Source organism: Trichomonas vaginalis, chromosome V, assembly GCF_026262505.1.
Source record: "Trichomonas vaginalis G3 chromosome V, whole genome shotgun sequence".
In the NCBI taxonomy this organism is placed as follows: Eukaryota; Parabasalia; order Trichomonadida; family Trichomonadidae; genus Trichomonas; species Trichomonas vaginalis.
Window position 1 is genome coordinate 9,548,893 of NC_067207.1, and position 11,857 is coordinate 9,560,749.

Sequence of the window (11,857 nt, forward strand, 5' to 3'; positions counted from 1 at the left end):
CAAAGAAGAGACAAATGGTACCAAGCATACTTATCATTTAATTGCCTTTATCGATGACAGATCTCGTTTTTGTATTTATTACGAAATTCTTCCCGATAAAACAATGAAATCAACTTCAAAAGCTTTACAAAATGCTATCGACTCTATCAAAATTATTCCATACGAACTTTTGACAGATAATGGATGCGAATTTACAGGAAAGGACTTCAAAAACGTTCTTCAAGTAAATGGCATTCAACACCATTGGACAGAACCTTACACACCACAGTTAAATGGTAAAATAGAACGTTTTTGGCAAACAATCTTTTCGGCTCGCCCAGATTTTATCGAAATAAGAGAATTTTTACCTCACGCAATAGAAGAATACAACACAGTATGGGTTCATACAGCTCTTAAAGATCTTTTCGGTGGAAAACCTACTCCAAAATCAATTTGGGCCCAGGGTCCTAAATGGACAAAGGACTTAAACCCAAATCTATAGATCCAAGGTGATCTGATTTTTGCATCCCTGGGATGGACGATACACCCAAAGTGTCACCTTTTTGGGATAACATGAATTTTAAATATCATGAGAGTTCTGCAAACCATATGCACAATATCTATTCAGCCTGACTTCTTGTATATATGAGTTAGACTTCTTAAATATTGTGCTTGGGGCGATATAAGCATTTCCGAGATTACCATCGTGCTCTATAGTATGCTACTTCTCCCTGGTTCTAGCTCAGTTCCAAGGATATTGGCGTTCAAGGATTTGGCAAGGTCCTTCCGAAGTCTCTCATTCGATGAGAGATTTCGGAAGAATCTTGCCTTAAAGTACTCCAACTCTTGTTCTTTTGTTCCTAAATAGTGAGAAAAGTTATTTGACTACTTAAGGTAGAGATTATCCGAGGTCCCTCATTTGATGAGAGGCCTCGGATAATCTCTGCCTTAAAATTGTACACTTGTAGTCCATGAGAGTGTAAGTATACATTGATAGGACAGCTTTCTTCTGAAGTCTTAGATTTGATGAGAACCTCAGAAGAAAACTGTCCTATTTTATAGTAAAAGGAGTTTCAGGAGCTCCAAAGCTCCCTTTCGTAAGGATTAGGAGCTTTGGAGCTCCTGGTTCGTAGATGTGTTTCGCATCTTTCATCAGCAAAGGACATTTACCATCTGGGACTCTGTTGATGGAGACTCAGGAGCTCCAAAGCTCCCTTTAGTAAGGATTAGAAGCTTTGAAGCTCCTGGTTCGTAGACGTGTTTCGCATCTTTCATCAGAAGAGGCCCAAATGGTAAATAGCCTCTGCTGATGAGCTTCAGGAGCTCCAAGGCTCCCTCTCGTAACGATTAGGAGCTTTGTAGCTCCTGAAGGTAAGGTAGGATTGCTCTGATCTCTAATCAGTAGATGCCATGCCTCATTATGAACTCTACTGACAAGAGATCAAGAGCTCCAAGGACTCCCTTTTTAGTTAGTGGCGTTCTCACCATTTAGTAGGATTGCTGATCCTACTAATGAAGTGATCACTTAGTATACGTTTTGAATAAATTGAATTTTTTTTTAGAATTTAGTATTTTTTATAGACATCACATGTATATTATAAATACATAAATATATTCTTTAATTCAAAAAATTCAATTCGGTTTTGGGATGGGTATCCCAGCCCCAAGTATTCAATTTTATTCAATTTTTTAAGAATTTTGGGTTGGGATGCCCAGACCAAAACAAGCTTTATATTTTGATGTGTAGATACGTATGTGTGCATCATTGTTGTGTTATATATTATGTTTTTAATGAAAAAAAATCTGATTCAAAAAAAATTATCACTAATTAGTTGATAATATAAAGAAAAAATAGATAAATTGTATGTTTTGAGAGTATTTATCCACATTCACTCATATGAATTTCATTAAATAGTGTCTTTTTACTCCCAAATTTATTTTGAATTATTGAAATCAAAGAAAAAAATCAGAAAAATTTCTCGAAATTTTTATTTTCAAAAAAAATTTGGATTTTATATTGAAAACTGACACTGGGAGGATGATAGGGCTGGGATTGGAGATACCCCGCTCACTTGGGAAAAATACGGATCTATACCCAAATCTTGAGTTCGAAATACAGCCTCGTAACTAAAAATAAAGTAAAAATACGAATAAACATTTTATTATAATTTAAATAATTTTTTATTCATAAAGTAATACGATATATAGCTAAGCTATGTAAGGATATTCTGATGCTGAGAGTTTAAGAACTTTAAATTACGTATAGAAAAAAATTCATTTAATATTTTGTAACATTTTTTAAATTGATAGATAGTTAGATTTTGTAGGGGAAGGTAAGATTCTTTGTGGTAATAATGGTCGTTGAAATTAAAATGAATGTAAGATTTGTGGAGAAATTGTATAAATTTGCATAGTGTTAGATTCAGAATAGGAGCATATGAGCCAGTGATTGTGTCTAATGTTTTTAAGGTGCTAATTGGAAGTAGAAAAGAAAAAAATTTGTTGCAATAACATCATATTGCAAAAAAGTTTTAAAATATGATGTATGAATAAGAGTATGATTGGTATAGATTTGTGTTGTATAAATGTGATTGAACAATTGTTAATGGAAAGTTCAAAAACTTGGGTGCAATCAGAACTGATTGCACCCAAGTTTTTGAACTTTGTATAAGGAATTGTTGGCTATGATGTACTGATCATGAATCAGTACATCATAGCCAACAATTCCTTCCCAAACAACCCGAAATTTGTCTGATTCCACACTAATTTTATTAATTTATCTAAACTTTTATCCTCGTCTACAATTTAATCATCAATAATTATTTCTTGTTCTATTTCACTATTATATATATATATATATTTATATGATTTGATTTAAAAAAATAAATAAATAAACTAATAAATCATTTACTCAAATATATCAAAAGTTTTATTTTTATATATAAAGATAACTACTTTTAAAAAAAATACCCTATATATTTTTGCTGTGTAAACTTGTCATTTTTGTCAGAAGTGAAGTGAACCGAATTTTCATGCACAACACATTTTTTTGAGAACTTTATTGAATAATTCATCGTTACCATTGAATTTTTCTCTATTGGAGCGAAGAGCATGAATAACATGCAAAGAACACCAGAATATTTTGACTTCTTCGTTGTCTTTGAAAAGCTCATAAATTGCATTGAAAATATTGAGAGCACAATCAGAAATAAAATATTTTGGAGACTTCTTAGACCATTTAAAATATTTTCTTAAGCAATATTTGATATTTTCTGAGTTGTCTGGTTTGATCACAAAATGTAAAAGAGGTACTGAATGTGTTTTGGCAAATTTTGTAGACATTATATAATAAGCATATTTGTGAATAATTAATTTGAATGTGGAATCGATATGAAAATTGAATGGAAGACCGATATCGATTTTCTGGTTTATTTCATGCGAAGCGAAAATAAATTTGATTTCACATTTTGAAGCATCGGCTATGTCATATTTCAATTTGAGATAGTCATGTTGATTTCTTTCTTTGTATCTTGCTATTAATATATCAGTTGAAATTAGTTCATTTGAATTTGGAGAAATAAAATCATCCGATTTTTTTGAATGTCTCTCAAAAAATTTGAAATAGCTATCTTGTGACATTGCTAAAAATTTATAATTATGTGTCAGTGGTATTTTCAAGCTATCATAAACGTTTTTGAGACCTGTAGATTTTTCTCCACCTTTTTCAATGTATTCAGTTAAAAATAATCTTAAGAAATACGATGATGAATTTTTTTTTGTTTCCTTTTCTGTAGTATGAATATGAGTAAAACATCCACCTTGATATTGATATGTGTCACCTTTTTTGAAAAATTTAATTTCTGCTGGGTAATTTGGCATCGGGCATTTAAAATACATATAATCTTCGTTTGCTTTTTTAGTGACTTTAAAACGATCTAATTTTATGTTTGCATTCATTTCGAATTTAATTCCAAAACGTAAAAAACTCATTTTATCAATGTACTCTCCTATATTGCATGGAGCAACCAGCGTATTTTGAGACATTGTAAAAAATGATTAAAAAAATAATAAATCTAAAAATTGACAACTATTCAATTTTTTCCCCAAATGATAGGAGTAGGTGCCAAAAGTGCTTACTCTTAAACAACCGTCGGATTTCCGGGTGAAATCGTGACACACTTTCGTCTTTCGTAGGCAGTGGTGGTTGTTACAAAAGGTAACTTCGAATGTAGCGTGAAATCTACAAAAAAAATTCTGAAATTTGAATGGAGAACACAAAAATTGAATAGTTTACGTCAATAAAAAAGAGAAAAATGAAGCCAATGTGTCTCGAACCTAGGACTTAGAGCAGCAATCCAACTGTTTATCCCATTACACTACATGCATCTCTCACCTCCGTGAATGAGATCAACTATATGATAACTTTTTCCCCATTATATTCTTGTGGAAAAGTGACAAATAGCAACTTTGACCCTCTCTCCAAATGATAGTTTTTGGCAATCCATTACATACATCGAATATAATATGAAATATTCAGTTATATATAATTTTAATAGTGTTTAGTAAATTCTTTGATATTTCAAATTAATTACCAATTTATTCAAATTCTTTCCCTAATAGTATTTATTATAGATTTTGTATTCTCAGAATCTATGGAATCATATTTAACCAATCATTCATCGTATTAATTATCTTGAAAATTTAAATAGATAGTGAATTAGGGATGCGACGGTTTTACGCCATGACCGTTTAAAAATAGAATAATACGCCATTTTTGGGGCCGAATGGCGGGTACGAAGTAGCCGCCATTCGGCCGAAAGACAAAACAATATAAAATTATCGCCGCCCTTTTTTTTCTTTCTCTTTTCTCTTTTTTCCCCTCTTTCTCTTTTTCACTCATTAAAAGTAGTAAGAGAAAAAAATAATATTAATTTTTAAAATTTTTATAAAAATAAAAGAAAGTATTATAAGAAATTATTTAGAGATTTATATGCAAAGTGTTAAGAATAATCTGAGGACAAGTCTAAGGATAATCTGAGAATAATCTGAGGATAGTCTGAGAATAATCTGAGGAGTAATCTGAGGAGTAGTCTGAGGATAATCTGAGGAGTAGTTCGAGGATAATCTGAGGAGTAGTCTGAGGATAATCTGAGGAGTAGTCTGAGGATAATCTGAGGATAATCTGAGGACTACTCTGAGGATAATCTGAGGAGTAGTCTGAGGATAATCTGAGGACTAGTCTGAGGAGTAGTTCGAGGATAATCTGAGGAGTAGTCTGAGGATAATCTGAGGAGTAGTCTGAGGATAATCTGAAGACTAGTCTGAGGATAATCTGAGGAGTAGTCTGAGGATAGACTGAGGATAACCTGAGGAGGATTAATCAAAGGAGAAATACTCTAAGGTAGAGCAGTTGGATCACTACTCAACCACAATTTACTTTTAACCATTTTTTGAATTCTTATTCAAAATAAAAACGCATTTTTATATAATTCTCTTATTTATTTTAATTTGATAATATTTATTGATTATATTTCAGATCACTCAATTAAAAAAAGTCGTCTTTCTTTCAAAATTTCTGAATTATTATCCTTTCAATTTTAATGAATAAAATCATATTTATTCTTCTTTAAAACACTTCATTTCTTTAATTGTAGTGTTGCTTACTGCAACACTTAAACCAATTGTGGATTCCATTGAATGGCCTTCAATGGAATTCACAATTGGTTTAAAATTAGTTGATGCATATCCTATGTATGGTCCTAATATGGTCTGGCCAACCATATTCTAGTTGGAAATACATAGGATAGTATCACTAATCAATACAATACATAACAAAGTTAAATGCGAAAACAAAATCAAATTACAAAATCGTTCAAAACGAAGAATGAATACAAAAACACCTATGCACTGAGGCTGGCCACCTCAGTGCATTTCGAATAAACATACAAGTATATACAATTTAAAAAAATATTTTATAATTTTTACAAAGACAAGAGCAACTATGTTTTCCAACTAGCTCCCTTCATGATCTTTAGCCTAGCGTCCATTAATTCCTTACTCATGTTTAAATTTGAACAAGTTAAGATGAGACGCTGGGCTGAGATTGTTCTTTCACAGCTTGCCTCCGCACAAGTGCAGCAAGTTATGCGGAGGCATATATTTGCGAACAATCCCCAATTTTCATCATTGATTTTAAAATTAAAATCAAAAATGTCCAAGCCACTTACAGTTCTTGATGTTTTAAAGATATGATTGTTATTGGCAATCATATCTTTAAATAGTTTAACTATATCATCAATCACATCATCACTACGTCCTCTTTTTTTGAGTTCGCTTGTGAACCAGCTAATTGCAGCATCAACCATCGGAGAATCACAGAGCTCTTCACCCTCAGTATCATCATTACTCTCATGAACTTCTTCCTGCTCATGAAGATCTTCATTGAATCTATTAAGATCCTGGGCTGGCCAATTGTGCTTCAACGAGGGTGCTGGTGGTTCGGTGTTTCCTTCTGCTTCAGCGGCGGCGTCTCCCATGAAGATTTCCCTGACATCTTCTATCGGGTCTTCCTCTTTCTGCCGGTAGTGGAACATCTTCACGTAGCCGCTTGTTGGGGGAGGGAATTCTCTGCTATTGATACTGTTCCTAGCAAACATGAGGCCTTTGGGTGTAATGATGTATGCAAATGCCCAAAGGCCTCCCATTTGCGAATGAATGGTCTTCTCAAGCAAGATGTCCCTAAAGATTCTGGCGAATCTGTTGTTTTCGGCATCAAGCTCTTCCAGGGCCTTCATTGCATTATAGATGCAAGGATAGACCCTGGAAAGTGGAGACTTCGGGTCTTCGAAGATCAGGACCAAGCTGGCGAAGATGACGGAACACTTATAAAGATCTTCTGTTCCGTCAGGAATGGAATGGAATAATGTCACCTTCGCCCGCTTGGTCCAGATAAAATGGAGAGGATAGATGAAGGATACCCATCTTGTTTCGACATTGGATGGGCATCTTGATCCAAAAACCTCGACATGCTGGCGGCATATTTCGGCAACTTCCAGCAATTGATCCTTCAATGGTGAAATTGCTGGATGGTTCATTGCCGCCTTATAAGCATTGTGTACCCTGTGGCAAATACAGGGTACAACAATGATTTCCTTCATCCATTGCACCTTGGATAAGGCAAGGATGGAATTATCCTTACCAGTAAGTGCAGCCAATTGTGCTGTTCTTCCATCAACCATGACACAGCCGATCTGCACGTGACAATCATGGATTGCCTTCAATCCATTATTGATCGCGAGTGTGTAGTTGGCAGTCTTCAATCCAGTCATTCTTTCTGTATGGGCTGGATAAGACTGAATTGGAAAGCAAGTATTTTCCAACACAAAGTCGAGTAAAGATCTCTTCTGTGTGGTACCTTCGTCTAGAGCGACACTAGCGTAAGGCATGCTGAACGTAGAGAAGCGCGCCATAATACTTGAATGAATCTCTTTGGATGTCTGAGTTAGTATACATATCAAGGGTACGGCGGCACTGCGCGCCTCCTTACCCATTATATGTGAATTTGACACTTTACAAAACCGTTAACGTATATTTTACAACACCAACCACTTCACCTCACTAATGTTTTCACAAACGACTTCACTACTGTAAAAAATAAACGTTCTCACTTACAAAAGTATTGCAACTCCTCCCATTGCTGTGCTTCACACAACAGTTCATATTCTTCTGACTCACTTTCTCTTCATATAGGTCAAAATCACTGTCAAAATAAATGTTAGTAAGTTTTGACAAAGCTAATGAAACACGCTTACCGTTGTGTATCGTAGCTTGTATAAACTTTCCATTATGCTTGTAGTCTAAACGCTCAAACTAACTTTACCCTTTCTCCCTCGTATCTGATAGAATGTATTTTCACGAGGAACGAAGAACAAATTCTTGAACTCATGACCGTTGTAGTTTGTTATCTCAATAGTTTTCGTCATTAATATAAAAAATATAAAAAATAAACTTAAAAATAAACTTAAAATAAATGATATCACACCCTCACACGTATGAAAACATAGCACAAAAATAATGTTTATGTTAGAATGTTAGATCTAACACGTTTTCTAACCTCTTTTTTCACCTCGTTGAATTCATTGCTTATAACTTCTTCCTTTCTCCAACTCTTCTAACTTCTCTTAAGTTCAGCAATGTTGTCCTCATGAAGTTTAATCTTTCTCAAAATTCCTTCTTTATCTAATGGTTGCTTTATCTTTCTAAACTGAACTCTACCATCCTTCATAGTATGAATGTAAAAACCTTCTGGAATAGTTCCTGATTTAATGATTATCTACCAAAAACTTTTGTTCATTGCTTCAGTGACTTTATTGTCATTTCAATCAAAGGTGAAGCTAGCACAGCGATAATGGATTTCATGACTTTTTAGTATTTCATGCAATCTTAACAGATAGCCTTAATAGTCCTTCCAGTGTCCCTAGCTGTCCCTCCTTTTTATATAACTCCATGACATTTATAATCTCGCGAAACTTAACAGGTAGCATAACAGATTAAAATCAGATGAGGTTTTGAACCAAAATTTCTAAGCAACGTTGTCAAGGATTTTGAGGAACTAGGGACAGAGTGTGGCAAAGTCCAAGATTTAATTTATCTTCATCTGTTTCATCAGCTATCTCATCTAATATGCCAATATTTTATTCATAACTCGTGGCAAACTCACTAACTTTCATTATGTTCATCTGCATGCTTCATCTGATAGAAAGTATGACTTTCATTAACTCTGTGAGATAATGAAAACTACTAGGGACAGAGACCATGGCAAAGTTTATGATTTTCATTATTTCCGGAACTTAATGAAAACTACTAGGGACAGAGACCATGGCAAAGTTCATGATTTTCATTATTTCCGGAACTTAATGAAAACTACTAGGGACAGAGACCATGGCAAAGTTCATGATTTAATTATTTCTTCACTAACAACAAGTACAAACTCCAACACTAACATCAAGTACTAACCTCAGCACAAATGACAAACACTAACGACTTCACAAACTCCAACACTAACGACAAAAATAAATGTCCTCACTTCTTAACAAAGTAAATGTGTTTCTTACACCACCATAGTCAAACGTTTTCTTTCAAACATCGATTGAAACTTATTTTGAGCCATTGGCTTTAGTCTCTTTTTCTTCAAATACGCCAAGAAATCTTCTTCACATCTTTTCACTTCATAGCCTTCTTTAAACTCCTCCTTGTTAAGTTCTATGAAATCCTTTATCTCATTCTTTGTTGCAATGGCTTCTTCATGAACGACATCATGAACTATTTCATCATTGTTCTCATGAACGACCTCCTCACTGTTCTCATGAACTATTTCATTATTGTTCTCATGTATGATGACCTCCTCACTGTCTTTCATGAACGACCTCCTCACTGTTTCATGAACTATTTCATCATTGTTCTCATGAACGACCTCCTACTGTTCTCATGAACTATTTCATTGTTCTTATGTATGACCTCTCACACTGTCTTCATAAGCGTTCAAAGTCCCTTTACTATTACTTCAATCTCATGCTGTTCACAGTAGTACTTAAACTCACTGTATATGTCTTGTTGTATGTTATATTGCTTCCCATGTACTCCATGAATTTTTCAAGCACTTCCTCATAATTCACTGTTTCTTTCTTTCCACGACCTTCTAATATCATACTTGCTTCGTAAATATAACTTCTTGCAAACCGTCTCGCTTTCTACTTCTCTTCACAAATTCTCTCATCTTACCGCCAATACATTTGAACTACATGCAAAGAATTCATTCTCCTTCGCAAATCTCTTATATCTTCTGTAGCACTCTGTCGAGACACTTTCACACTAAAGGACTTGAGGAAAAATAAGTACATGAGTGAAAGAGGTATTGACATAGCTAGTGTTATAAATGACTTAAGAAGATGTGTTGTCGTTATTGACGGAGCACGTATGACATATCTAGTGAAAGATTATGATGGAATACGAGACACAACAACACTTGTGTCAGTAGATAGCAAGGAATTCATAAAGCTCATGAAGAGTATTTATGTAACGTATTGGAGAAAGGATGTGAACGCACTGATGATTTATGAAGCGGGTCAGAACAGAAACTATCTTATGAAGTCAGGCATGAGATTCTTTGACGAAAGAGATGACATTTACAGCTATTTCAGAGGATATGAGATGAGGTACTGAATGAAGTAGATGAGAACGTTATTGAAGGATATTAAACATGTTCACGATGTCATATGTAATGAGGATGAAGAGCTTTATGAGTATGTTTTGAACTGGTTCGCCTACATCGTTCAAAATCCTTGTGGAAAGACTGGAACAGTACTTTTGTTAATAGGAAAGCAAGGAACTGGTAAGAATGTACTTAGTAATGTTCTATGCGAGCTCATTAGCAAGTACGCCAACAATAATATAACGGCAATAGAGAATGTGGTTGGTAGATTCAATGCTGCTATTGAGAACATGAAGCTCATCGTATGCAATGAACTAAGCTCATGCGATACGTCTAAGGTCATGAACCACGACGCACTAAAGTCAATAGTAACAGAGACTCAGTTTAAATCAGAAGTGTCAGCCAGTAAGAAAGATAGAGAATGTTTGTAATATCATCATGATATCTAACAACTTCAACTCAGTAAAGATTGATAAAGACGACAGAAGTTTGTTGTCATTGACGTAAGCAGCAGATACAAAGGAAATTACGAAATATTCTCAAATCTCATTGAAAGCTTTAATGAAGAGTTTTATTCAAACTTACTGACGTACTTCATGAAGAAAGATTTAAGTGAATTTGATGTAAGGAAGATACCATTCACCAGGGCTAAACAAGAACTCATCGAAATGAACAAAACACCTTACCAAATGTTTTACGAGGAGTTCATTGAAAAGTTTGTATCCGGATGGAATTGCAGAGTGCTACAGAAGATATAAAGAATTTGCGAAGGAGAATGAATTCTTTGCATGTAGTTCAAATGTATTTGGCGGTAAGATGAGAGAATTTGTGAAGAGAAGTAGAAAGCGAGACGGTTCTGCAAGAAGTTTATATTACGAAGCAAGTATGATATTAGAAGGTCGTGGAAAGAAAGAAACAGTGAATTATGAGGAAGTGCTTGAAAAATTCATGGAGTACATGGGAAGCAATATAACATACAACAAAGACATATACAGTGAGTTTAAGTACTACTGTGAACAGCATGAGATTGAAGTAATGAGTAAAGGAGACTTTGAAACGCTTATGAAAGACAGTGAGGAGGTCATACATAAGAACAATAATGAAATAGTTCATGAGAACAGTGAGGAGGTCGTTCATGAGAACAATGATGAAATAGTTCATGAGAACAGTGAGGAGGTCGTTCATGAAAGACAGTGAGGAGGTCATACATGAGAACAATAATGAAATAGTTCATGAGAACAGTGAGGAGGTCGTTCATGAGAACAATGATGAAATAGTTCATGATGTCGTTCATGAAGAAGCCATTGCAACAAAGAATGAGATAAAGGATTTCATAGAACTTAACAAGGAGGAGTTTAAAGAAGGCTATGAAGTGAAAAGATGTGAAGAAGATTTCTTGGCGTATTTGAAGAAAAAGAGACTAAAGCCAATGGCTCAAAATAAGTTTCAATCGATGTTTGAAAAGAAACGTTTGAGCTATGGTGGTGTAAGAAGCACATATTACTTTGTTAAGAAGTGAGGATATTTATTTTTGTCGTTAGTGTTGGAGTTTGTGAAGTCGTTAGTGTTTGTCATTTGTGCTGAGGTTAGTACTTGATGTTAGTGTTGGAGTTTGTACTTGTTGTTAGTGAGAGAATAAATTAAATCATGAACTTTGCCATTGGTCTC

General features: G+C 34.4%; 2 protein-coding genes across 2 annotated transcripts, besides 6 other annotated features; both read right to left on the reverse strand.

Annotated features, from left to right (window-relative positions):
* Nucleotides 1–476: 476 nt before the first annotated feature.
* Nucleotides 477–2,073: a mobile genetic element.
* Nucleotides 2,074–2,107: 34 nt separating this feature from the next.
* Nucleotides 2,108–2,152: a mobile genetic element.
* Nucleotides 2,108–2,152: a terminal%2Cinverted (terminal inverted repeat of LTR141 transposon ID:TVAGG3_0307120).
* Nucleotides 2,153–2,573: 421 nt separating this feature from the next.
* Nucleotides 2,574–2,734: a mobile genetic element.
* A 426-nt stretch (nucleotides 2,735–3,160) lies between these two features.
* Nucleotides 3,161–3,379: a mobile genetic element.
* Nucleotides 3,380–6,037: 2,658 nt separating this feature from the next.
* TVAGG3_0307150 (ribonuclease H-like family) lies at nucleotides 6,038–7,073 on the reverse strand (the record flags this gene model as incomplete). The annotated part of the gene is made up of 1 exon (XM_001291529.2): nucleotides 6,038–7,073. A coding segment is annotated over one exon (1,036 nt), but the record flags the coding sequence as incomplete, so codon positions are not given.
* Nucleotides 7,074–9,088: 2,015 nt separating this feature from the next.
* TVAGG3_0307160 (uncharacterized protein) lies at nucleotides 9,089–9,397 on the reverse strand (the record flags this gene model as incomplete). The annotated part of the gene is made up of 1 exon (XM_051229710.1): nucleotides 9,089–9,397. The coding sequence occupies one exon, from the start codon at nucleotides 9,395–9,397 to the stop codon at nucleotides 9,089–9,091; it is 309 nt and encodes a 102-aa protein (XP_051099440.1).
* A 398-nt stretch (nucleotides 9,398–9,795) lies between these two features.
* Nucleotides 9,796–11,857: part of a mobile genetic element that runs on past the window's edge.